Raw genomic sequence first — 27,399 nt, 5'->3', positions numbered from 1 at the left:
GAAGGGCTTTTCTTGCTTCTGCATCGTACCTGTAAATAATGTGGAGTGAGCAGACGGGGTTGAAGAGGGCTTCACTCAAGCGTCTTTAAAGCCAAAGGCCTCTTCTTGGCCTTTAGTAAGCCTTCTCTCAACCTTGTATGCCAAAAAACTGAATGGGATGAGCTTTCTGTGAAGCCCAGAAGCAACTCTGCGGATCTTAAAGGGGGACCTGTTATTTCCAATTGATTTTTAAAAATATATATTTTCTAAGCTCCGTTACAAGAAACAAAATGTCTGACAATGAATTTAGCTACTTCGTGTTGTACGTAACTTACAGTAATTTTTGATCGAACCACCCACAATTATAATTATTACAGATAATTATTATTATTATTACGACAGAAAAATGCAGACGTGGACGAACATCCGATAAACTGTTTGGTAAAATTAGCAATGTGGTTGGGCCTTGTGTCCGCACCCTATTATTGCCTTGTTGATGACCTTCACATAACGTCATGGTCGCAAAACCTTTTCTCGTCTTGATGGAGTGGAGTAAGCAATGGCTCATTTGCATGAGACACGCCCACCCCAGAAGTGTGTTCCAAACGTATTAAGACAGACGTTTGAAATTCTAAGAAAATGCTCAATATGCCTCCTTTAAAAAGGCCAGCAAATAAATCAAAGGCTAAAAATAACGGCCTCACAGAAAGTTGTTTCAGTAGTTACGTAACGTTTTATTTTCTGGAGTTATCTGGCGTAAATGGGAGGTCTGTAAAAGACAAGCTAGCAGCTAGCAGGTAGGTATTAAACACTCGTGGCTAGATTGTGCGGTCGGATGGATGCTAATGTTTGAGAATCTACTAAACAGTCATGTCTCCTTGGGAAGCTTCTTTGTCGTACAATCAGGCTTTTACCACAAACCAACAGGCTTCGGAAAGGTTGGTGACGAATGCAGTTTTCTCCTTTACAAACCCATTGAACGCATCAACCTTTATGTTTTTGGATTGATGGTAACTGCTTGCCAAATTTGCATTGACCAAGAAGATCATAGTTGATTGTCAAACAGTTATGGGTTAGGTGATGTTAACGTACGTAGGTAACTTACACAAGGCACAGCTGTCCTCTTTCCAACCGACACCCTTTCATTCATCATCAGTTTTGTGTTACACTTTTTTGGTTCACTTCCATCTTTCATTGTGCTTTGTCCTCATTTTTCTTTATTTTCCTTTTTTTTCCCCCCTCCATTGGATATTTCTACAATCATCACCACAATCAAAAACCCCAAATCAAAACAAACAATGGCCTCGCCAAACAACAACTGGTTTTAAACCGCACCAAGCAGAACCCTCTGGCCCCCCCACTGAGGTCAGGTGCTCTAGTCCCACTTCCACGAGCATCCTGGTAAGTTGGCGGGCGCCCCCAATGGAATCGCAGAACGGGATCATAACCCGATACAGCATCGAATACGCCGCCATCGAAGGGGAGGACACCTCCACGAAACGGATTCTGGACATCCCCCCGGAGAGCTTGCAGTACCTTTTGGAACACTTGGAAAAATGGACAGAATACCACGTGACAGTTACTGCTCACACGGACGTCGGAGCCGGGCCGCAAAGTACGCCGCAACTGGTCCGCACAGAGGAGGACGGTATGTGTTCCTCAGTTCCAAAGCCTCGCCATGACAAGTTACTAATAATCCCTTCCGCCTGCTTCTAACAAGACTCTTTGGACTTTTGATCGACTTTTTGGCCAACATTTTTGGCTCAATTTCAACACATGGTACATTGACTTCCTTTTTTTTTTGGAAGATTGGATAGTGGGATTTTTTTTTTTTGTTCTTTTTAATTTTTCTGACAGAAAACCTTTTTTTACTGTTTTTCAGCTGTGATGTGTTAGAATCATTTTTTATTATCATACAGTTTTTGCTTGCTTCATAGCCAAAAATTCTTGTTGCGCTTCAAGCTTTGATCCGCTTGAAGCCACTCTTTTGGCTCCACATGTTTTTCCCACTCTACCCATTTTTAATGTTTTACAATTAGGTCAGTCGCCAGACCTATTTTTGCTACCCCTTTTACCATTGTTGAAATATTAACGCTGCAATTTTGTGATTTTCAATATTTTTTTTTTTTTTGCGTGGGTCACTATTTTGCACAACGGAAGAAGATTCTAAACCGCGAGCGAAGGGGGTTGACTGTTATGTTGACCTTTTTTTCCCCTCATTCTATCCCATGATGTCCCCCCAGTTCCTAGCGGGCCACCTCGTAAAGTCGAGGTGGAAGCTGTCAACTCGTCGTCAATTAAAGTCATCTGGCGCTCGCCGATGCCCACCAAGCAACATGGGCAGATCCGAGGTTACCAGGTGCACTATGTCAGGATGCTTAATGGGGAGCCCACAGGACAGCCCGCCATCAAGGATATCCTGATTGATGATGCCCAGGTACCCACATCCTCCTACACCAAACCAAATATTCTTTGCTAGACCTTCTTTACAGTCACCAACGTTTAGTATGGGAAAAACACCAATTACAAATCATATGACGTAGCTGACAACAGTAATGATTATTGGCTTTATGTGTTGTCTCTTTCCCCTAAACCTAATCAGTGGGAATATGATGATTCAACCGATCATGTGAGTAGTGCAACCAGATTTGAGTTTTGTCCCCCCACCCTCCACTGTCGTCCTCAGCATGAATGGCATGTGACTTTTCTACAGTATATCAATAGCCAGCTGTAATGTTAAGACCCAACCATCCCTATCCTTGTCCAATGAAGCATGCCCCCAGCTGCGAGAATGTGCCTGTTCTGTGTACATAAATACCCACGGATTGCCTGCACCTCATTGAAGTCTCTCGTCTCAACAGGAAATGGTCATCTCAGAGCTGCTGGCCGAGACCACGTATTCTGTTACCGTGGCGGCCTATACCACAAAGGGCGACGGTGCACGCAGCAAGCCCAAACTGGTTACGACCACTGGCGCAGGTACGTTTGGTCATTCTTGTGAAGGTATGCCAGAAAGTCACTTTACAATAATCGAATGTTCCGCCCATAGTGTTTGGTATCATGACTGATCAATCTGATTTTTTTGTTGTGCTAGGGTACACGTTTGTAAGTTATTGCCATTCCGAATGAGGTGTAAGCATGTAATATTGTTCTCCTGTCTAGTTCCTGATAAACCTCGGCTCATGGTCAGTCCCACCAACATGGGCACGGCTCTCCTCCAGTGGCATCCCCCAGCAGTCACCCACGGATCTCTGCAAGGTTACCGCCTCCGCTTCGGCAGGAAAGACCAGGAACCGTTGACAGTCATCGAGTTCCCAGAGCGGGATAACCACTACACCACCAGAGAAATCCATAAGGGCGCCACATATACGTTCCGGCTTTCGGCACGCAACAAGGTGGGCTTTGGTGAAGAAACGGTCAAGGAAGTGACCACTAATGAGGACGTGCCGAGCGGCTACCCCCAGTGGATCACGGCCGACGCCGCCACCACATCCACCATTCAGGTCAGCTGGCAAGAGGTGCTGCTGGCCGAGCGAAACGGCCAAATCGTCAAGTACGCGCTGCAGTACAAGGACATCAACAGCCCGCGCAGTCCCTCGGAACTCTTCATCACCGCCCCTGAATCCACAGTGGTCTTGGACGGCCTTAAAGCAGATACCACTTACGATATTAAAATGTGTGCCTTCACCAGCAAGGGTTCTGGTCCCTATAGCCCAAGTGTCCAAATCAGGACACAGCCTTTGGATCAAGGTATGACCAGTCCCTCAGCCATCTTTGCTCTTTCTTGCTATTTCCCCTATCCAGCTAACAACAAGCTCCACAAGGCAGAGCGTAACCACAAGAAGGTATTAAGAAGTAGTCATCATACCCTTCGAGCTATTTATTACCTCCCATGTGTTTGTGTCTTAAAAGTCAGTCATTACATGTAAAAGTTGGTGTTAAGGTAAGAGGACAGTGTTCAGGGTACAGTAGTTCGCTTTTGGGGGTGTTCGGAAGGTAAGTCTTAGCATGGCGGTAAGCAACGAGAGGGTCTCTCGTGTCTAAATCAGCTACCCCCCTTTCTTTTAGCAGTGTTTGCAAAAAATTTCCATGTGAGAGCTGCCATGAAAACATCCGTGCTGCTGACGTGGGAGATCCCTGACACCTACAACGCCGCTCAGCCTTTCACGGTGAGTTATGTGTTTCAGTAAAGCCCATGGATGTACTTTCGACCCAAAGTGACAGTTCTGCGGTAGTTGATGCTTTTTTTTTTAGATTGGTTAAATTAACAGGCCTTCTGTTCCAACATTAAAGACCTGGAAGAACTTGAAAGATAAATAGTATCATAAAATGCATGCCGCAAGGATCCTGGTAAAGAATGTAGAGCGTGTTTTCAAATAGTAAGATCACCCGGTTTTGCGTCCAGATCCTGTATGACGATGGACAAAGCGTAGAAGTGGACGGCAAGCTGACACAGAAGCTGATCACGGGGCTTCAGCCGGAGACGCAGTACTCCTTTTTGTTGACCAACCGCGGAAACAGTGCCGGTGGTCTGCAGCACCGAGTGGCCACCATGACTGCGCCAGACATCCTCCGCACCAAGCCCTACTTGATCGGCAAGACCAACTCGGACGGCATGGTGACGGTGGAGCTCCCTTCCGTGCAGACATCGGAAAAAGTCCGGTAAGTCGTTGCCACTGAGAAGTACGGATTTCCTGTATGTTTTTTTTAGTGCCGCAAAGACGAATGGACTGCGTAATGATACGTGTGCCACATGTGCGCCATTCACTTTTCACCTCAAGAAAAACCAAAAGGAATTGATTGTGATTGAATGTTGTGAGGTTTTCTGCTGACATTTAGTGGTGGTGGGGGGGGGGGGGTTGAAGCATCAGGGATATAATAGTTTTGAATTTTTTCTTTGACTTATCCCCCCAGTGCAGTTAGATTTAATTTGTAAACATTTTTTTATTTTATTTTTACATTTGATTACTTTTCCTGATCTGAACCAGATGTCTTGCTCTTTCCAGAGTGTATTAGTAAATATTTATTTATTTAATTTTTATACTATATTAATTTTCCTGATCTGAACCAGACGTCTTGCTCTTTCCAGGGCATTTCTAGTAAATATATTTTTTATTTGATTTAATTTTTATATTTTATTACTTTTCCTGATCTGAACCAGACATCTCGCTCTTTCCAGGGCGTATTACATCGTGGTGGTGCCCCTGAAGAAGCAACGTAGCGGCAAGTTCCTCAAACCCTGGGACAATCCAGACGAGATGAATTTGGAGGAGGTAGGCAGGCCACTGACGCACACATTTCTCTTCAAAAGCCTTCACATGCAAATGAGGACGTGAAGTAGCCGTACAAGTGCACGTTCAAGTCCTCGTCCTCTATGCCGCCGTCGCAATTACATGAAGAGTCGTCGGCGAGCCTCCAATCCCGAGGCAAGGCTATGGACTTGCAACACACTCACTGACTTTTATATTTAGCCCATTTCAAGAGCTTTGCTACAAGATTCCGAAGCCGTGCCTCATATTTTCACTGCGGCACGAGGATATATCATACGGAGGGATGGCTGAAAGCGAACTCGCACCCCATTCCATCTGGCATTGGCTTTTACAGCTCGAGCCTCGGGGCCCCGTGTCTGGAGCCTTGACCGATTGCCCAAAAAAAGTCGCCGTGCTGTCAGAATTTATTTGTTTGTCAATACTGGCACTCACCTTTTCACAACTTTTCCCAAGGGCAACTAGATTCCGTTGCCGTTGACAGCGGAGATGATTGAAGACATTATCGGGCGGCACCAACAGCCCCGCAGCCAAAACAGAGCAAAAGACGCACACACAAACAGTTTAATGTGAATGACAGGCGCATCCATTGTTGGCGCACGTGCACGTTGATGATCCGTGCACCCGAGTCACAGATGTGAATCTACATCGAGGATGACTTGACGGGAGTGATTAGCATAATTAGCATTCTCATGCCAAATAATGGATTTTAGCTCAGTGCATTTTTGATGCATAGAATTAATTTGTTGAAAAAATATATACGGCCAAATTTTTGGGAAAAGACAAACAGAGTAGATACCATGTTTATTCAAATATTTTGTAAATTATTTTTATTAATTCCCTTATGACAATGTAGATTGGTATTGGAAATAATAATCAATAATGAACTTTTTGTTCATGTGAAAAAAATATTTTCAATTGAATGCATTGCATGTTGGTCAAATTGAAGCTATCCATCCACCCATCCATTTTCTGAACCGCTTAGTCCCCACGGGGGTCGCGGGCGTGCTGGAGCCTATCCCAGCCGTCATCGGGCAGTAGGCGGGGGACACCCTGAACTGGTTGCCAGCCAATCGCAGGGCACACAGACACGAACAACCATTCGCACTCTCACCTAGGGACAATTTGGAGTGCTCAATCGGCCTACCAAGCATGTTTTTGGGAGGTGGGAGGAAACCGGAGTGCCCGGAGAAAACCCACGCGGGGACGGGGAGAACATGCAAACTCCCCACAGGGAAGGTCGGAGGTGGAATCGAACCCGCACCCTCCTACCTGTGAGGCGGACGTGCTATCCAGTGCACCACCGAGCCGCCCCAAATTGAATCTACTGGGTTTTTTTTTTTTTTTTCTTAGATGGCTCCTTTTTCTTTTCTTCTATTATTAAATTTGCAAATATTTGCTTTAGGGTTACTGACTTCACTTCCACATTGTACCTAAAATATTAAATCTATTGACACCGCAAGGAATGAATGTATAATTTCTACACTCTTTTCTTGCAAAATTTAGTCACTTTTGATTTTCATGTCATAGACAGTTTACACCTTATTTCACCTCAATTAAACTCAAATAGCGCAGATAAGTCAAGCATTTCATCTCTATTTTACGTAACGGATGGTTTGAATAATGGCGAGGCATAATTGCAGTTTGAATTGACATCGTCATTGTTGATGCCGTAACACTGTTTCATCTGCTTGTCTTTGCTACCAAAAGAGGAGATAAGTCAGATCTGTCAATGCTCTGCCTTCCGCTATCGGCATTTTCAGCTTGTGCACAAGAAAGAAAAAAAAAATGAAATCTTGACAGACAGATATGGTTTGTTGTGGTTTTCATGTGTTTGCTGCTGCACCCCCCATCTTATCATGTGCCTCTCTTGCTCCCGCACACACTGTAGCTGCTGAAGGAGATAAACCGCACGAGCAGAGGCCTCCGACTCCGCAGGCAGGCGGAGCCCAAGGCGTACATCGCCGCCTACTTCCGAGACCTGCCCAAAGACTTCACGCTGGGCGATGGAAAGTTTTACGGCGACTTTGAAAACAAGCAACTGCAAAACGGACAGGAGTATATCTTCTTTGTGCTCGCCGCTCTGGAGATATCCGACAACGTGAGACGTTATCTGTTTATGTTTTCATACAGAGCCGGTGCCACAATCCACAAAGACCGCAGTGTGTTGTCTGTACGCTAGTGAAATCTGCCTAGCAACAAGTGACCAATTAGAACAATTGTTATACTTTGCCATGAAGCAGATTTTTTTATTATATTTCAACGCTTATCCTCATTTGGGTCACAGGTGACCCGAAGTCCCTGTTCTCGATATTTACGAGCATTACTATTTCAACGTGACGGACCGACCAGGTGGTCTTAATTTTCCCCGTGCTGTCAATAGACGTATAAAGTGGGCAGCCATTTGCTCCCGGTTAAACGTGTTAATTTGAGCCCTTCTAAGATTTGTAAAACTTGAGAAGCCCGAGGGCAAGAAGCCCCCGTAAGACCAGAGCTGATTACAAGACCACCTCGATACGGGGCGTCTCTTTAATTACGTCCCGTCTGCCTTATCTCTTCAGTTGCAGCCTAAGTGTGTGCGTGCGTGTGTGTGTGTGTGTGTGTGTGTGTGTGTGTGTGTGTGTGTGTGTGTGTGTATGCCCCCGCGTGTATATAAATGAAAGCGCAAGAAAAGCGGCATGATTAAGTAGGCAAGATGATGGATGGGATGAGCTTGAGGGGTGTGTATACTTCCTGCCTCTTACACTTTTTCGCTCACCTTGAATGCAGGTAAAATGATAATGACTCACCCAGAAAGAGCTCCAATTTACTCTCTTATGCGTGTAGTTTCTTCCCAAAGGACAATTTTTTTTCTTTATCTTCTGCTGGAGTATGAAATAGCTCAATCAAATAGCGGAGGGTCATCTTTGGAAAATTTGCAAGGGAATAATTGTGCCGCTTCTGTTATTAAAGATTATAAATGTTCGGGATTGATGAAAAGTACACGGCCCCGCCGCACAACATTGCAAAGCGACTACCGTTTAGAGTCAATGGGAAAAGCTAATAGCGTTAAAGAAAATCTTCTTAGCCCGAGATCATCAACGAAATTGCTCATTAGTACCACTGAAGGTTTCAGAGTGACTGCTGTTTTGGTTAGCAATGTCCTCAGTCGTTAACACTTCCATAAACGTTATTTTTGCAAATTTTACTCGGCCACTTGTAGCTTAGTAGATTTCATGGGGCCCAAGCCTAAAAACATATTCTGTTTGTTGTACAATGTCCATCATTTTAGATCATGTACGCCACAAGCCCGTACTCCGACCCGGTGGTTTCGGCCGACATCGACCCCCAGCCGATCATCGACGAGGAAGAGGGTCTCATCTGGGTGGTGGGCCCGGTGCTCGCCGTTGTCTTCATCATATGCATCGTCATCGCCATTCTGCTGTACAAGAGGTGAGCGCTACAACCAGACAACACTCAACATGACACGAACTAGCGATAGCAGTGTCAATGTTTTCAAAGAAAGTATGTCGAGTCGTTAATTGGGTTGTCATGTCTAATCATACGATCTTGCTCGGTCTTACTATGTCCTTTCAATAAGTTCAATCAGCAAACAAGAAGCTAAACTATAAAGTTAACGTTGCTTGCTAGCCTTTGAGGGTAATTCAAATTTTCTGCAATTTTATGAAAAGCGTAATCCTTAAATCCTGTGTCAATCATCTATGGTAATTCATCCATACTTGATTGAAAAGGTGGGTTGCCAGGTGAAATTCCCGTTTTCAAATGTAAACCAGCAAGTCAAAATTAACTCGGGTCTTTCATAAGTTTTAGCTAAGAATGTCCTAAAATTGACAAGTTTGAATCACATCATGTGACCAAGTCTCCATTTCTAGTAACTCCCGTACCAAATGTACTGGCAAATCTGAATACATGTAGCCCGTCCTGATGAATCAATAAGGTTACAGGAAAAGACAAAGAGTAATTAGAAGCCAGGAGATGACTTTTATGCTCCAACAAGAAGCAATCAGCTGAAAACGCTCGAATGTTTGAATCTTGCTTGCACCTGCTGCTCTTCGTGTTGTTTGAAATGGAGCCTGCTGCAGTAGAACCAAGTAACAGCTCTCAAGCAAGTCCTCACAAAAAAAAAAAAAAAAGCCAAGACTGAGATATGATTGCTCTCACTATTTATTCCTGTGTATCTCACTTTATGGAGCCAAAACTCTTACCAGCTCATGTTTGTTTCGATATTTCTCTTCTTGCTGACCAATGGAACAGCAAACCCGACAGGTAAGTGAGCCAGAGAAGCAAAAACTTGCTTGCCCCTTTTAAAAGAAATAAACCAATGACACGAGTCTCAGAATTCAGCACAGAGCTGAATCAAAGTCCTGCTCCACAGTTGCACTGCAAAAATGGTCAACCCTCATTTTTTTTCACCAAATATTCTTTGCCTGAATAAAAATAAACTGTTCCCCGCTGCAGGAAAAGGGCTGAATCAGAAGCCAGGAAAGGTAGTCTGCCCAACAGCAAGGAGATGCCCTTGCATCACCCGACCGACCCCGTTGAGCTTCGCCGCCTCAACTTTCAGACACCCGGTGAGTGCTGGTCCGATTAAGCGAAATCGAGAAAAAATACTACCGGTTGATGCACCTGACCTTTTGGCTAATACCGAGTGTTGTGCCTCAAGGAGTTTGGAAGTGTCACACTGACTCTGTGAATTTACTAGGTCATCTCTTATCTTAGCTGCACATGCAATCACTAGATGTGAAGATCAGTACAAGGTGTCCTCGACTGAAGTTCTTGAAGGAATTAGTCTCTGTGACTCGGACTAAGGGTTCCTCTTGAATACTACGGACACTAACCTCTAATCTAGCTAGTGAGGTCAAGTACAAGGTCTAGGATCCGAGCACGTTGTTTCCTACGCAGAGACTCAGGCCTCATCCTTCGATGAAGAGCTGAAAGATATTCCGGGCATGTCTCATCCAAGTGGAAGCCTCAAGTTAGACTTGGGGAATGGTTCTGGAAAATGTGTCTGTCCATTTTTTGGGGGGAACTGACTCACCAAAACTGGGACAAGCATAGGGCAATTATGGAATGAGTGATGAAGGATTTTAAACAACTCTGGAATTTTTACATGGGCAGATCATGTGATACAAGGCCCTTAGTCCGTGTGATTTTTGGTATTCCGGCTAAACGACGATCTCTCAACATTTCCAGACCATTTCCTAAGGAAATTCCAGTTTTAAGACTGGCACCCGACATTGGAAGTGGTGCAGGGATCAGAACTGATACTGATTCGAGTATGAGGTGTTTGGTAGCATCTCTGTGTCGGAATAGCTTCGACTTGGGCGGACTACGGTTAATACGGTGAATGCAAATGAGATGCATTTACTCATTTGTTGTGATGGTGTTTTGGCTGCTGCATGGAATCATCTAACGCCCATTTATCAACCGGGACGTCTTTTTCTGGCACCGGCTGCTTTGGAACACGTGGGCCGCAACCAATAACGTTGCTTTATCAAAGCGCCATCTTCCACATCAACTCATATGAAAGGATGATGAATTATCCCCGCAGGCTCATTTGAAGAAAAAAGATGATGCATATTTATGAAAGCTCTTTTCAGACCATTACGGGTCGTTGTACGTTTTTTCTTCTTCTGGCTTCCAGTGATCCCGTCCATCCGCTATTCAAGTCTCCTCCTGGGCCAGACAATCTTTCTGGCTCTTTTGAAAAGTACAGGATATACTTTTACTCCCACTGTCTGACAATACAGGACGACCTCTTTCCCTCCCCTTACCGTGCTGCCAACCATCATTGGGCGTTTTCATCTTTTGAGGATGCTCGAGCGACCGACGGGAATGGTGCTTTCATTGTCACCCGCTGGTGGAAATGGATTTTAAGTAGCAAGCTGCGATAGAAACACCCTTTCAGGGAGATGTGAGAGTGGATGGGAAAATGAGGCCTCGCTTCCATTAGCTAATGCCCACTTGTGCCGGCGACTCGAGGAGGGAACGAGCACCGCCACTCGTGTCACGCAACATTGGCCAGAGGCTGGAGTGCAGTTTTCTACTTCCCATTGTGGCAAGTGTGGATGAGCCTCATCGCCTTGCGCCTGTATTCAAGTGTAAGCGTGTCAAGGTTGGGCAACTTTGAGTGGAAACTTTTGTCTTTTGTGCGTTAGAATGAACTCCTGAACCCTGGATAAGGAGAAGAGAATTTAAGAATTTAAGGATAATTTGGTTTTGTAAACATTGTTTGTAGTCTATTTATGGTTTAAAACATGGATGCCAAACTCAATTTTTACGCAGGCCACATTGTCTTTTTGACTGAAAAACACACGGTATTTTTACAGAAGCAAATTTGCCCGTGCATTGGATTATTATAATTGAGCAACAAATTAATAATTCAAATAGCAATTTTATGTGAAATTAAAAAATATTATTATTATACATTTAAATATTTTAATGTGCAATTGTTTGTTAAGACGGCATTTGGTAAAAGGAAATGGTTGTTTCAAGTCGAGACAAATTCTATTTAGCAAGAAATTTAAAGTGGCTACATAAAATGATGTAGCGATCTAGACTGTGAGTTTGACACCTACGGTTTAAACTATAAATATAAACAATTATCAATATATATATTACTCATGCTCGGTCCCAGTCCTTTTGTGAATACAGAGAGTGTACTGTACCTAAAACGCCCGTGTCTGATTTGCGCTAGTTACTGCTTATGCCGCTGGCCTAGCTTAGCGTCTAGCATGACGTCACTAATAATTAACCCATTGAGCACACACGCAAATCATTTCACTGTCTTGACACCATGTTTGCACCAAGCGGTACGGTTTGCTCCGAGAACTACAGACTGTTGGTATGCCAGAAATCTCGATCACTTGTTTAGCACCGCTTGATGTAAACAGGGCTGTACACACTTCACACGGCCGCCATGATGGCGATATTTAACGACCATTTCCTCCACAGGTACGCGCTCGTCCGGTCACTCAAGTAGCCTCCATTTGTCAAGTTAGTTGGCCTCAATTACGCATTTGCCATGAATTATATCTCCCCTTCCTCCCTTCTTTCCCGCCTAGTCTCCTATCTCCATCTAATCCGCTTTGGTGTTAACGCCGTGTCATGGCGGGAGGCGAGAAAATGACAGGCGGGGAACATCAATCATCACTCCGAAGTAGAACTCTCTCTCTCTCTCTCTTAACATCTTTTCCTTCTCATGCTAACTTCCCAAGCTAGCTTTCTATGGGAATAACAACCCTTGTCTCTCCGTAGGGAGACACATTGGCCTCCATGTCGTCTCCATTCAAGCATGGCACACAAGCTAACTCGATCAAATCTTCCACCTCCACACTGCTCATGCTTATCTAATCAGTTTGCTTGCGCTTGGGTTCTGATTTTTTTTATTTTATTTTTTGGTGGTGGGGGGGGTATTTTATTGTGGAAATCCCAAAACGGAAGCATGGTAGACGACTGACCTGCGATTCTCTCCGACTGACAGGTATGGCGAGCCACCCCCCAATCCCCGTCATGGACCTGGCGGAGCATCTGGAGCACTTGAAAGCCAACGACAACCTCAAGTTTTCACAAGAGTACGAGGTGAGCGCTGATAAGAGCCGCCAACCTAATGAAAACACATGTCCGGCGTTATTACGTCATAGTTTAAGCTGTAAATATAGTCCAAATCCCAAATGCTATCATTTCAACATTATCTATAAAAGCGAATCATTTTTACTGATTATTTGATGCTGAAAGAAAACGATGTGTATGCACATACACAGGGAATAGACTCTGAATTCTCCGCTAACAACCCAGGCTAAACTTAACTCATTCAAAGCTTGTCAAGCTGTCCCATACTTCTTTGACACCAATTCCTATTCAGACAGCGCTTTGGGTGTTTCTAAAAGAGCCGAAAAATGCAAGCAGAATAAGAATAAGAATGTCATTTTTAGAGGTACAAAGAAATTGAAGATGTCGTTAAAAATTGTATTTATTTATTTTTGAATTATTATACTGTCTCACTGACGGCCACTGTTGTTCTCCCGCCACAGTCTATCGACCCGGGGCAGCAGTTCACTTGGGAGCACTCCAACTTAGAGGTGAACAAACCAAAGAACCGCTACGCCAACGTGATCGCCTACGACCACTCGCGAGTCTTGCTCTGCGCCATTGACGGTATAATACACCTTTCCTCCGTCTTGCTTCATCACACCATGACCACACTGTACTCCCCCTCCCACCCCCCGTCTTCCACCCCCACGCTTTCATGCCCTGGGTGCTCGCGGGGAAATAGATGGCTTTTTGAAATAGGCAATTTCCCCCCCCCCATCCCCCCAACCCAACCACACCTCTCTGAGTGCGCCACTCCAGTCCGATTGAACAATCACCTGCAAAAACCTGAGAGATGGCAGTAAGTTGTATTTCTCTGTGGCGCCGTGATTATGTTTTGATCCGCGCCCGGGTTTCACATTAAGTCTCTGCAGGCGCATTGAACGAGAACTAAGGAGGCGAAATATGCATATGTAGATGCCGTGCGCAACTCGAGCGTAAAGCAGTTGCAACATGCATCACACGCTCAACGAGGACGTTTCCATAACAAATGTAGAACATGAAAACAGTTCTTCAACAGAATGCTAATAGCAAAAATGGGCTAATTACGGGCTAATACGTGACAAGAAAAATGTCCCTGGCACATTCATGACAGCTATTATCCTCAACGCAGACAAATTCAATCGATTTTTATTACGTTCTTTAGATAAACTAGAACATGAACTCGGGTCAGAGTTGCTTCACAACAGTCCCTTGTCGTTTAAGGAAAGTCAAAACAATCTGAAATTTATTGAACAATATTTTTCTCCTAAAATACATTTGGAGAATATATTTCGTTAAATTAACAACATAACAAGGTCTGTTCAAATAGAATTAAATTAGATGCATTTTAAAAGAAAGATGATGTTTATTTTAATATAATATAATAATTAATAATTCAAATAGTCGGACCCCCCCCTTGAAAAAAAAAGCAATGGCCCACGATGCCATTGTCTGAATTTTTTTTGGCCCGCGTCCAAAAGTAATTGCCAAACCCTGAATGAGGCTATCAAACTAGGGTTAGGGTTTCCGACGAGGGTTTCCAACGAGTTTTGGGATCGCTAATTAGGGTTTCAAACTAGGGTTACGGTTTCCGACTAGGGTTTTAAAACAAGGTTAGGGTTTCAAACTAGGTTTTAAAACTAGGGTTAGGGTTTCCAACGAGGGTTTCAAACTACTTTTAGGGTTTCTAAGATTAGGGTTTCTAACTAGGGTTTCAAACTAGGGTTAGGGTTTCCGACTAGGGTTTCCACCCAGTCTTGGGATCGCTAATTAGGGTTTCAAACTAGGGTTAGGGTTTCCGACTAGGGTTTTAAACCTCGGTTCAGCTTTCAAACTAGGTTTTAAAACTAGGGTTAGGGTTTCCAACGAGGGTTTCAAACTACTTTTAGGGTTTCTAAGATTGGGGTTTCCAACTAGGCTTTCAAACTAGGGTTAGGGTTTCCGACTAGGGTTTCCAACACGTTTTAGATCACTAATTAGGGTTTCAAACTAGGGTTAGTGTTTCCGACTAGGGATTTAAACCAAGGTTAGGGTTTCAAACTACGTTTTAAAACTAGGGTTAGGGTTTCCAACGAGGGTTTCAAACTACTTTTAGGGTTTCTAAGATTAGGGTTTCCAACTAGGCTTTCAAAGTAGGGTTAGGGTTTCCGACTAGGGTTTCCAACCAGTCTTGGGATCGCTAATTAGGGTTTCAAACTAGGGTTAGGGTTTCCGATTAGGGTTTTAAAACCTGGTTAGGGTTTCGAACTAGGTTTTAAAACTAGAGTTAGGGTTTCCAACCAGGGTTTCAACCTACTTTTAGGGTTTCTAAGATTAGGGTTTCTCACTAGGCCCTCATGTCCTCATTTCAAACTAGGGTTAGGGTTTCCGACTAGGGTTTCCAACCAGTCTTGGGATCGCTAATTAGGGTTTCAAACTAGGGTTAGGGTTTCCGATTAGGGTTTTAAAACCTGGTTAGGGTTTCGAACTAGGTTTTAAAACTAGGGTTAGGGTTTCCAACCAGGGTTTCAACCTACTTTTAGGGTTTCTAAGATTAGGGTTTCTGACTAGGCTTTAGGGTTAGGGTTTCCGACTAGGGTTTCCAACCAGTCTTGGGATCGCTAATTAGGGTTTCAAACTAGGGTTAGGGTTTCCGATTAGGGTTTTAAAACCTGGTTAGGGTTTTGAACTAGGTTTTAAAACTAGGGTTAGGGTTTCCAACCAGGGTTTCAACCTACTTTTAGGGTTTGTAAGATTAGGGTTTCTGACTAGGCTTTAGGGTTAGGGTTTCCGACCAGGGTTTCCAACCAGTCTTGGGATCGCTAATTAGGGTTTCAAACTAGGGTTAGGGTTTCCGATTAGGGTTTTAAAACCTGGTTAGGGTTTCGAACTAGGTTTTAAAACTAGAGTTAGGGTTTCCAACCAGGGTTTCAACCTACTTTTAGGGTTTCTAAGATTAGGGTTTCTCACTAGGCCCTCGTGTCCTCATTTCAAACTAGGGTTAGGGTTTCCGACTAGGGTTTCCAACCAGTCTTGGGATCGCTAATTAGGGTTTCAAACTAGGGTTAGGGTTTCCGATTAGGGTTTTAAAACCTGGTTAGGGTTTCGAACTAGGTTTTAAAACTAGGGTTAGGGTTTCCAACCAGGGTTTCAACCTACTTTTAGGGTTTCTAAGATTAGGGTTTCTCACTAGGCCCTCATGTCCTCATTTCAAACTAGGGTTAGGGTTTCCGACTAGGGTTTCCAACCAGTCTTGGGATCGCTAATTAGGGTTTCAAACTAGGGTTAGGGTTTCCGATTAGGGTTTTAAAACCTGGTTAGGGTTTCGAACTAGGTTTTAAAACTAGGGTTAGGGTTTCCAACCAGGGTTTCAACCTACTTTTAGGGTTTCTAAGATTAGGGTTTCTGACTAGGCTTTAGGGTTAGGGTTTCCGACTAGGGTTTCCAACCAGTCTTGGGATCGCTAATTAGGGTTTCAAACTAAGGTTAGGGTTTCCGATTAGGGTTTTAAAACCTGGTTAGGGTTTCGAACTAGGTTTTAAAACTAGGGTTAGGGTTTCCAACCAGGGTTTTAACCTACTTTTAGGGTTTCCAAGATTAGGGTTTCTGACTAGGCTTTAGGGTTAGGGTTTCCGACTAGGGTTTCCAACCAGTCTTGGGATCGCTAATTAGGGTTTCAAACTAGGGTTAGGGTTTCCGATTGGGGTTTTAAAACCTGGTTAGGGTTTCGAACTAGGTTTTAAAACTAGGGTTAGGGTTTCCAACCAGGGTTTGAACCTACTTTTAGGGTTTCTAAGATTAGGGTTTCTGACTAGGCTTTAGGGTTAGGGTTTCCGACTAGGGTTTCCAACCAGTCTTGGGATCGCTAATTAGGGTTTCAAACTAGGGTTAGGGTTTCCGATTAGGGTTTTAAAACCTGGTTAGGGTTTCCAACTAGGTTTTAAAACTAGGGTTAGGGTTTCCAACGAGGGTTTCAAACTACTTTTAGGGTTTCCAAGATTAGGGTTTCTAACTAGGCTTTCACAATAGGGTTAGGGTTTCCGACTAGGGTTTCCAACCAGTCTTGGGATCGCTAATTAGGGTTTCAAACTAGGGTTAGGGTTTCCAACTAGGGTTTTAAACCAAGGTTAGGGTTTCAAACTAGGTTTTAAAACTAGGGTTAGGGTTTCCAACGAGGGTTTCAAACTACTTTTAGGGTTTCTAAGATTAGGGTTTCTAACTAGGGTTTCAAACTAGGGTTAGGGTTTCCAACGAGTTTTGGGATCGCTCATTAGGGTTTCAAACTAGGGTTGGGGTTTCCGACTAGGGTTTTAAACCAAGGTTAGGGTTTCAAACTAGGTTTTAAAAATAGGGTTAAGGTTTCCAACAAGGGTTTCTAACTACTTTTAGGGTTTCTAAGATTAGGGTTTCTAACTAGGGTTTCTGCGCAAGAATATGACGTATATTTGCCCATCTTAGCGGCACGCCGTTCATGTTCCACTCTAAATTTCCGAATGGCAACTTTGAGCAACGGTGGACTTTCCGATCGTCCGGGGTGAACCAATGCGTGCTCTAAGTGTATTTTTGAACGCACCATTGGTTTGGTCACATGACATTCCACATATTTTTCCATTGATGTGATAAAAATACCCTACATGGCGCCCCCCTGAGGTTAATAAATTATTGTTTTATTCTCATATATATATATATATTTTTTACTGTTGCTTACACATAAAGTGTATTCCAAAAACAAATTCCTTCAGGTTGACTTCTGCTTTAATACTGTGTAATGGTGTTTCAATCAGTTACGTTGTTTTTCTCCTCCAGCTCATAAGCAGACAGAACGAATGACATAATGAATGCAAATCCTGACTGGCAGACGGCATAAATGCGTCCGCTCGCATAAATAAACATCTATTCAGTGCTATTAAGCAAAAAAGAAAAAAAAATCATGTCTTTTTCTTTTCAATTGGAAATTACAGCGGGCTTAATTGTGTCTTATCTTTTGTCCGTCACTGAATATGCGTGGACAGCAAACACAGTGAGACCAAGGTGGGAGGGAGGGGGGGGACGTCAACATCACGCAGACATGTGGTTTCACGTTTTACTTTTTGACTATCCACAACAAGTTACCTGGGAGGAAAGAAAGCCCGGAATGGAGAATGAAGGAGGGGCTGGAGAGTGAGGGGTGGGTGGGTGGGGGAGGCGGTTGAGGGGGTTCTCTGAGACGTGGCGTCCATGCAGATGAGACTTATCTTGGTGGAGCATGTGTGCGCCGAGCCCCGAAACTGCCAGTCCTGAAGCATTGACTGGCTGTCAGCTCTGTCTCTTTGCGCTGGATTAGGAGGGAAAAAAAACGGTGCCTTTCATTTAAAATAAGCAAGAGGAGGGAGGAAGAGAGGGCGGCTTGTTTTCCTGCACAGCAATTTAGCCACTTCTACAGTTGGGAGAATAAAAATGAAAAAATGAAAAAGATTTATGGCCGCAACATTAGGTGGACCTCCAAATAGCATCTTTTCTACTGGAGGTGCTATTTGTTAATCTTACTTTAGATGGGCAATGACTGCAATGAATTTATTTGCTGGAAAAATAAACATTATATTGTTAATTTTAGATATTTGATGGATAAATGTTAAAATCACACTAAAAATGGTATGATAAATCCTGATGATTTCTATCCTTTTTTCTTTCATTTTGCAATTTTTTTACTCTATTTTAATTCTATTATAAAATAAATAAGATTATTTTGCATAATAATAATGAAGAAAATGTTTTTTTAATATGTATTTTTATTTTATTTTATTATTTTTTCATTGTATATTATAAACTATATATATAGTCTTAATTTTTTAATATGATTGAATTTTTCACATTGAACTATTTTCATTGATCATCAAGGCATCCCGGGAAGCGACTACATCAATGCTAACTACGTGGACGGCTACCGAAAGCAGAACGCATACATCGCCACGCAAGGCGCTCTGCCCGAAACATTTGGTGAATTCTGGAGAATGGTCTGGGAACAAAGGAGCGCCATTGTTGTCATGATGACCAAGTTGGAGGAGCGATCCAGGGTAAGACACCATCAAAATCCATAAAGGGTGATCTGGCTCTACTTCCATAGAGTATGTTCTAATGTGACGGCTTTGATGGCAGGTAAAATGTGACCAGTACTGGCCCAGCAGAGCAACGGAGACATACGGTCTCATTCAAGTGACTTTGTTGGACACGGTGGAACTGGCCACATACTGTGTCAGGACATTTGCACTTTTTAAAGTAAGTAAGAGGTCTGCCATTATTCAGGATTGGGCTCTCATGGACCCGCTGTTTTTTTGTAGAACGGCTCCAGCGAGAAGCGGGAGGTCCGGCAGTTCCAGTTCACGGCCTGGCCGGACCACGGGGTGCCGGAACACCCGACGCCGTTCCTGGCCTTCTTGAGACGGGTAAAGGCGTGCAACCCTCCGGACGCCGGGCCCATGGTGGTTCACTGCAGGTAGCAAATTCTTGTTCAAATGACAAAAATAACCTCAAGCATGAAATTGATTTTTTTTTCCACCTCTTAGTTTGCTGGAATGAATCTATGAATACGTATGACAGCGTACGAGGGGTTTTAATCATTTTAATGGATGAACTCATTAGCAAATAAAAGCTCTCAAATTCGCTTTAATGGTAGGTGGGTGAAAGCAGAAGTCTCATTGTGTGTTAAGCACACACACACAAACTCACACACACACTAACTCATTTTTCTATAGCCCTTGTCCTTATTAGCTTGCACTGCCACTCACCACCAGCCAGTGCCAGCCATTTTTTTTTTAACGTCTTAAACAAGTTTTCCAGTGTTCCAAACACAAGACGATTTTTTTTTCTTATTTTATATATAAAGTGTATGATAACGGCATATAAAATAATGATGCAATATAAACAGTTACATAAAATGTGTTCAAGATTATAATGAAAGAAAAAAAATAAATGCAGATTAAATTGAATGCAACTGTAGTAAGGCAATGATTCTTTCAGCCACAAGAGGGAGCTGAATAAGTAAATTTGTGAACAGTAATTAAATGGAGGATCACAGTTTATGGGGGCATGACTCGAGTATATAAGCTAATTTGGTCTGAAAGAAAATCTTCCATCCCACACAAGTCAACTCACTAAGTTTCTCAGCAAACCTTTTAACATTACGGTACAACGAGTTCTGGTGTCATTCCCCCGAGCCAACATCTCCCCCCACGCACTGCCACAAAGCGAGCGCAGATTTGCCGCTACGCTGCAAACATGTTGCACATCATCGGGCCCACGAGTGCCGGACTTATCCCCTCGGGTTCTCGCATTCGAAACAAACGAGCCAACTATCGGTGTCCGGACTCCCGGCAGTGCGCTGCAATGCCATCAGAAGAGAAAGTACGTGCCAGAGATAAAAACTAGGAAGGCGGCTTAGCGTGAATCTCAAAGTAACATATTCCGTAGTTAATTAGCACCAGAATGTAACATTTATTCGACAATGATTGACAGGAGAAATTAACTGTTACCATGTTATTGTTTTTAAAATAAACGCTTCTCACTTAAAAAAAAGCCCAGTTGTGAAAAACAACAAAAAAATTCGGTTGTTCCGACGGAATTTCAGACCTCGCCTTAAAACGCAAAAATGGTGTGGTTAGAGCCAGACCAAAGAGAAGGGATTCAAAGACCCCGCCCCCAACTGCTTGAAATGTATCCTTGCTGTAAGGTTACATTTTACGACACACTAATATTTCTTTTAGGAGGGAGACGACGGACAAACAGACCCTCGGAACGGATTGCGTTCAAGTTTTTTCCGACAGTAACCGCACTAAATCAGCTCAACCCGGTATGCTCGTGCGTGTATGTCGGTCCGCTTGGCACGTTAGCTGACAGCCAGAGATTTGGTAACAATACATATGTAATTGCTTTGGCTGCTCTGCATCCTTTATCTTCTTGCGGCTCAGTGCAGCTGTATTTTACAATCCCCACCCCCCACCCCCTTATTCCCTCAACTTCTGGAAAGCACATTAGTCTGACACTTAATGTGTGTCAACGTCCAAAGCAGGCTGGCCTGACTGGCTGAGAAGCCAATGTCAGGTCATTAGTGCAGTCAGTCTGCCAGCTCCCCCGCCGACTGCCAAATACACGGACGCCTTATCTGCACTTGTCAATAAAAAGAATATTGTTCCCCGCTCTTGTGTTTAACAGCACGTTTGCTGAAAATATGCCACGCTTCCGTCTTGAAGCTAACTGACAGCGTGTCCCCCGTCTCACCTCCCGCCCACATGCCTCATCTTCTTCCCCGCATCTCTGACACTCTGTCACGCATTGGATCTCTGGTCATCACTCTACCGAGTCCCAACGTGTTTTCAATCACAAAGAGTCGGCCGGAGTTCGATTTGTGCTTTGGAATATTTGCGCATTTCATTGCTGCCTGATTTTTTTTTTTCGTACCCTAAAGGGGTGACGAATTGTCACCGGGGAAAAAAAATATGTAGTCATGTAAAAAAAAAAAAAAAAAAAGTTAAGCCTCAGTCAGCCCTTTTTTCAAAGTGATCATCAGATCATTTGTTAAAGCCAATGACTCCCGTACGTGTCTTTATTCCATTTGCTGCATGGCACATTAGGCAGACTTGGCCTCGGGCGTCCGACTTTATGTTCCCACCCGGGTTGGCGCTCTCCTTGCTTCTCTTTTCTCTCCTGAGCAAATGAAAAACAAATGTGCCATCATGAGACGAAGACACAAGATCAATGGATCCAATGACCTATTTACTTTGGAGTGCCAGGTCTCCCAAAGTTGACAAACAGGATTTTAGCAACCGCAGTGGTCCTTTTTAAGTCCTGATAGTTCTGAAAGCACAGGTGATGTAAACAGAACCGCCGCAAAGCCAGAAACTGTCCCACTGGATCAGGGTTGCTGCCAAATCTCGGTCTCCGCTCTGTGGCGCTTCAAGTTTAATTATACCCCGAGCTAAATGATCCAGTCCTTTGGCGAGAAAGTTCTCTCGTTCCTTCTGGCGAAGATAACTTTGTCTTCCTTGTCCCCTCGACAGCGCCGGCGTGGGTCGCACGGGTTGCTTCATTGTGATCGACGCCATGCTGGAGCGAATCAAGCACGAGAAGACGGTGGACATCTACGGGCATGTGACGCTGATGCGGGCCCAACGCAACTACATGGTGCAGACGGAAGACCAGTACGTCTTCATTCACGACGCGCTGCAGGAGGCCGTTAACTGCGGCACCACCGAAGTGCCCGCCCGGAACCTCTACGCGTACATCCAGAAACTTACGCAGATAGAAGCCGGAGAGAATGTCACCGGCATGGAACTTGAGTTCAAGGTTGGTTGTTTGGAAGAATAATGACGCAAGCTAATTCTTTGAACATACGATACTAGAAAAGTTACCTTGGAGTCTGAGTATTAGTTCTTTGTGGTACAGACTGTTCCGTCAGTGATTCCTACTGCATTCCAAATTTTCGTACGCAAAATTTCACACAACTCCAGACACTTTAAACCCCAGCAGACCATGTTGTAACACAGCTCGGGAATTTTCCCCCTTCTTTGGTTGACCATAGATTGCCCACGTTGGTGCAAGCGTTTTCCCAGACTATATCTGCCAAACCAAAAGTCTTGAGCAATATTTTCTGTTGGATCGCAGCATTCGACCATCTGCTCTTTTTATTCCAATGCAGCGTTTAGCCAACACAAAAGCCCACACATCACGATTCATCAGTGCCAATCTCCCCTGCAACAAGTTCAAGAACCGCCTTGTAAACATCATGCCATACGAGTCCACACGCGTGTGTCTACAGCCCATTCGGGGCGTGGAGGGATCCGACTACATCAACGCAAGTTTCATTGACGGCTACAGGTAAACGCGTCATTTGATTGCGAGGCTATCGCGGCTAACTGAAGAGATGCTAACCCCCCCCCCCCCCCCCCCGGTTTCTTCTCAGACAACAAAAGGCCTACATTGCCACACAGGGACCATTGGCGGAAACCACAGAGGACTTCTGGAGAATGCTCTGGGAGCACAACTCTACTATCGTCGTGATGCTAACCAAGCTCAGAGAAATGGGCAGGGTACGCTTAGGAGAAATGACCCAAGATTGGACACCGTGGGCTAGTTGTATATCATGGTGCTTGTCTCTCCCAGGAAAAATGCCACCAGTACTGGCCCGCAGAGAGGTCAGCCAGATACCAGTACTTTGTGGTGGACCCCATGGCCGAATACAACATGCCGCAGTACATCCTCCGAGAGTTCAAAGTGACAGATGCCAGGGTAAGCAGACGTTGTCATAGTGTCAAGCGTATGTTTATCCCAAACTAAGAGTCTTTTAAGCGTAAATGCGGGAGCAGCTCAATGCAGCCAGACTTTCTAATTCCATCAAAGGCTTACGCAGATAATGGCAGAGGCTCCCTTCTTTGTGTTCCATGTTGGACTGGTTCCCTCAATGGCATTGCTATCCTTACCAAAGGAATACAATATTGCTAAGTCAGACACGGACAAAGTCAGCTTAACATCAAAACGAATTGCCATATTTGACATTTGACACTGAAAGGCATCATTAATGAGACATCAACTCCAAAGTGTTCCCCTTCATGGACCGCTTTCACCTTTTCAGGACGGCCAGTCGCGAACGGTGCGACAGTTCCAGTTCACAGACTGGCCCGAGCAAGGAGTGCCAAAATCCGGGGAGGGCTTCATTGATTTCATCGGCCAAGTACATAAAACGAAAGAACAATTTGGCCAAGATGGGCCTATCTCAGTCCACTGTAGGTAAGTGAAAGTAACACACTCGGTAAAACTTTGAGCCTGACGCTTCTCAGGGGAGTTCAACGACTTCCAATCTTGTCTTCGAGCTGTGCTACTTGTTTCTTAGCTTCTCATTACCTACCCATCTCTCTCCCATTGCACAGCGCTGGCGTCGGTCGGACCGGAGTCTTCATCACCCTTAGCATTGCCTTGGAGCGAATGAGATACGAGGGCGTCGTAGACATCTTTCAGACCGTGAAGATGTTGCGGACGCAGAGACCAGCCATGGTGCAGACAGAGGTACTTAGGCCATTGAACCTTGACCCACCGCATGTATTCAAACACTTATGTGGAGACGAACTGCACTGATAAGAAACCATGATTGATTTGAGCATGTCTAATAAGAAAATATGAATTGCTCATTTTCTATATGCTGATATCAAAGAAAAATTTGGAACACCACTGCCCTAAAATGACCACACAAAATTGAAATGTGTACTGTCATCAGAGACACAAAATATTGACTTTTGCACTTGTTTGTGTTATTCCAGGATCAATACCAGTTCTGCTACAGGGCCGGATTAGAGTATCTGGGAAGCTTTGATCACTATGCAACGTAAAAAGGACTCAGCATCGGAGGGAAAAGCGTCAAAGGAAAGAAAAGAAAAAACCCAGTTGCGCCTCTCTTCTGAGCCATACATGACTGCTTGAGAACGTACAAACTCCTTGCAAACAACTCATTAAGTGTTGGATGTGCGACATGAACACACACACAAAAAAGATTCCCTGGAGGACCAAGTACAGTATTTTCCCAATCCAAGTTTGAACCAGCCTTGTCATCAAGTGATGGAATCTAGACCATTGAAGCATCTCGTTGGATTTTTTTTTTTTTGCTTCAAGGATTTATTTGGGAGTAAACGAACCCAGCACAGAATGTGACTCGAGCTGGGTGAATGAGTTACGAGGAGCGTGGGAAACTTGACGCACATTGTAAAGAAAAATAAATCACAATCACATCCATCGGGACAACCCAGACATCACTTGAACGGACCTTGACGTTGAAGTACTCCCCCCCCCCCTTCCCTCCAGTCTCAATGTTCATCATCTAAAGTTTGCAAGGGGATATACAAAAAAAAATATATGGAATAAATCAAATAATTAATTTAGTTTTTTAGTACTTTATTATACAGCTGATGTGATTTTTTTTCTTTTGAAAATGTGTACATTTCATTTTTTTTTTACACACTGAAAGAAGCATATTGACATCCACGTTTTCCTTTTTCTCAAGCTGTTTGTGCAGGATTTACATTTTTTTGGTTTGTAGCACATGGATTGACTAAAAAAAAAAAAAAAAAGAAATGGCTCAGCGGCAGCCTTACCTTTTGGCCTCGATTGTTTCCCCATCACCTCCCATCCGATAAACTGGGGCTTTGTGGAATCAACAGGGATGAGCAAAGTATGAAGTTGCTGCTATCAACTATCTTAGTTCTTCCATGTCAGGATGATCAGAGGAATTAATCAGATAAGTTATATATATATATAAATATATAATGAGACATGAAATAAAAAAATATATATTCTAAATATAAAGTCTAAAAGAAATTGTTCTGGTTGGGGAACGCTTGCGAACGGCGTGGGAAAGTGATGTTTCACTGGAATGCACATCGGTAGGACACAATTCTGATTCAGTGCATCTTTTCTTGTGCAATAATAGACGTGTTATGAAGTCATGACGTCCCGCCCCCTGCAGGCAAAACGTGGAATTTTTCATCAACTGTCTGTCACTCGCCGCTCCACACAATTGGGCAAATTACAAAGAAACGTCTTGTATTTTGTTGAAACCCTTTCTCTCGTATTCCCATTTTGCATTTAGAGTGCCTTATATTTATGCCTGTTTTTATACCATCTCAGTGTATCTTTTTAGTATCTATGTCAATATCTAAATATATATTTGCGTTTATTTACAGTAGTATTCACCATGTCACATGAGATTATATATGCAAACATTTTTAAGATCATTTTGTCATTTTCAGTGGCCTTACCGTGGCTGGGTGGGTGCGACTCGTTCCTGGACCTAGTTGGGGGGGGGGGGGGTCATGGAAATTCAGATTTTCAAAATGTAAAATATTCAAAGTGAGCAAGATGAGGACATATTTGGTGCTGTTATTCAGTCAAATGAGTGAGACTCCAAGATGGAGGTCTCTCAGGCGTGTCCACGTGTGTTCAGTATTGGGTAGCAAGCCAAAGTAGTCAAAGCTAAAAGAGAGAAGAAAAGAAAAAAAATCATAGTTCATAATGTTTTCGGGGGTGAAGACAAATGTCACTCAAGTCTGATCTTAACGTTTTGTACACATTTCAACTGAGAATCCAGAAGTTATTTATAGATCTTAAGTGGTGTAAATGAGGGAAGTATAATGGCTACCAAATAGTTCCTAAACGACCTTGGAAAAAAAAATTGCATTGGTATTTGAGCGAGTCAAATTATTATTTTGTTCAAATTTCTACATGTATTGTTAATAGTGCAATGGGGGAGCAGAGTTTTATTTTATTTTTGGGCAAGAAACAAAGCTTGTTCAAATTGCGGAATTTACTCACACCAGGTGGAAAATGAAAATTAAAAAAAATTCAACAATGCATTTTTTTTTTCAATCACGGCAAAGAATTTACATTGATTGGCATCTTTAAAGACCATTCATTCGCTTAATGGATGTGCATTCCAGGTCTTTCTTTCCCTTATAAATATGTTATGTTGTTCATTTCCAGACATAAAAGTTCTGTTAGTGGGTGAAGTGTTTTTTTTTTTTTTTTCATTTTTGTTGATCGAAGCCGCATGGTCACACGTCGCAAGATGGGCCGGGTCGGCCTACTAAGGAAGATTTGCACTTTCTCTGTCTTTGTACTATGCACTGCCCTATTGATTCTAAACCCAATAATATATTACTTGAACCCATTATGGAAAAAAAAAAACAAAAAAAAACAACTCTCCTTCAACATTCACTTTGTGTGTATGTAAATAACACAAAAAGGTATCAACTATTTAAAAAAAAAAAATTGTGGAAAACAAACAAACGAAAAAAAAAAAAGAGCGTCCATTCTGTTGCTGCGGTTACTCCAGCAATGTCTCTGGAAAATTCTGCCGCCTCGCCCCAAGATCACATGTTCAGCTTGGAGTGTCATTAACAGAAATAAACGTTGTGTTCCTCTGCTCTCTCTATCTATCTCTCATCTGGATGCATAGACTGAAGATGAAGAAATGAATTGTAAAAAAAAAAACAAAAAAAAACGGCTTGTTCATACAATTACCTCTGATTAATTGTAAGCGTAAATTGTTTCTTTTTTCTGAATGAAAGGAGTGCTTTTTATTTTCTTACTTAGGTCACATTGGTGGGGAAAGAAGTCTGTATAAGAAATCAAAAATTCACATTTGTTATAAATGAATTCTATTAAAAAATGTCTGTGTTATGCATTGGCGTTTCATTCTATTCCCTCCATCAGGGCATCAAACATGGCCGCCATGTTCAAACGTTTTGCAACGTTAACGTGTTTCTTAATTTCGCCGAGACACGTGTGCTTTAGAAAAATGTTAGCGCACAAACCAATCAAAATTTTCACAGAAACTAATTAGGGTATTTCTTTTCCAAATTTCTCATGGTCTTTTTATTTTGTCATATGAAAGGCAACGTGACGAATTGGATCCCCTGTCATGAAGTACAAGAAAAGTAAAACGTTCTGCCTGTCACGACACATCACTGGCAAAGAAAAATAATCATCATTTTCAGGCCAATTAAGTTGAAGTTAGTTTCCGCATGACGGATGAATTCAAGACAACATTGTTGTCATTGGTCCAGCATTCAAGGTTTGGCAGCAA

The 27,399-nt window shown here is 43.2% G+C and overlaps 1 protein-coding gene across 3 annotated transcripts in view; it reads left to right on the top strand.

Annotated features, from left to right (window-relative positions):
• The window catches only part of ptprda (protein tyrosine phosphatase receptor type Da), a 199,021-nt gene extending 172,024 nt beyond the window's left edge, over positions 1–26,997 (top strand). For all 3 annotated transcript variants that reach the window (XM_085935833.1, XM_085935841.1, XM_085935850.1), the window contains 24 exons: positions 1,322–1,627; positions 2,223–2,416; positions 2,582–2,608; positions 2,841–2,958; positions 3,142–3,729; positions 4,048–4,148; positions 4,385–4,641; positions 5,159–5,252; positions 7,138–7,347; positions 8,518–8,678; positions 9,705–9,817; positions 12,201–12,242; positions 12,730–12,827; positions 13,280–13,403; positions 18,675–18,850; positions 18,933–19,052; positions 19,115–19,269; positions 21,830–22,115; positions 22,468–22,646; positions 22,732–22,858; positions 22,932–23,057; positions 23,401–23,555; positions 23,696–23,831; positions 24,083–26,997. In XM_085935833.1, coding sequence (XP_085791959.1) covers positions 1,322–1,627; positions 2,223–2,416; positions 2,582–2,608; positions 2,841–2,958; positions 3,142–3,729; positions 4,048–4,148; positions 4,385–4,641; positions 5,159–5,252; positions 7,138–7,347; positions 8,518–8,678; positions 9,705–9,817; positions 12,201–12,242; positions 12,730–12,827; positions 13,280–13,403; positions 18,675–18,850; positions 18,933–19,052; positions 19,115–19,269; positions 21,830–22,115; positions 22,468–22,646; positions 22,732–22,858; positions 22,932–23,057; positions 23,401–23,555; positions 23,696–23,831; positions 24,083–24,151 — 3,962 coding nt within the window. In that variant the 3' untranslated portion in view covers positions 24,152–26,997. The remainder of the gene's footprint in view (positions 1–1,321; positions 1,628–2,222; positions 2,417–2,581; positions 2,609–2,840; positions 2,959–3,141; positions 3,730–4,047; positions 4,149–4,384; positions 4,642–5,158; positions 5,253–7,137; positions 7,348–8,517; positions 8,679–9,704; positions 9,818–12,200; positions 12,243–12,729; positions 12,828–13,279; positions 13,404–18,674; positions 18,851–18,932; positions 19,053–19,114; positions 19,270–21,829; positions 22,116–22,467; positions 22,647–22,731; positions 22,859–22,931; positions 23,058–23,400; positions 23,556–23,695; positions 23,832–24,082) is intronic.
• The last annotated feature ends 402 nt before the right edge of the window (positions 26,998–27,399 follow it).

Source organism: Syngnathus leptorhynchus, chromosome 2 (assembly GCF_054491065.1).
Source record: "Syngnathus leptorhynchus isolate UIUO chromosome 2, UIUO_Slep, whole genome shotgun sequence".
NCBI lineage: Eukaryota > Metazoa > Chordata > Actinopteri > Syngnathiformes > Syngnathidae > Syngnathus > Syngnathus leptorhynchus.
Note: the sequence above shows the minus strand (reverse complement) of the source record. Positions and strands in the feature narration are given on the sequence as shown.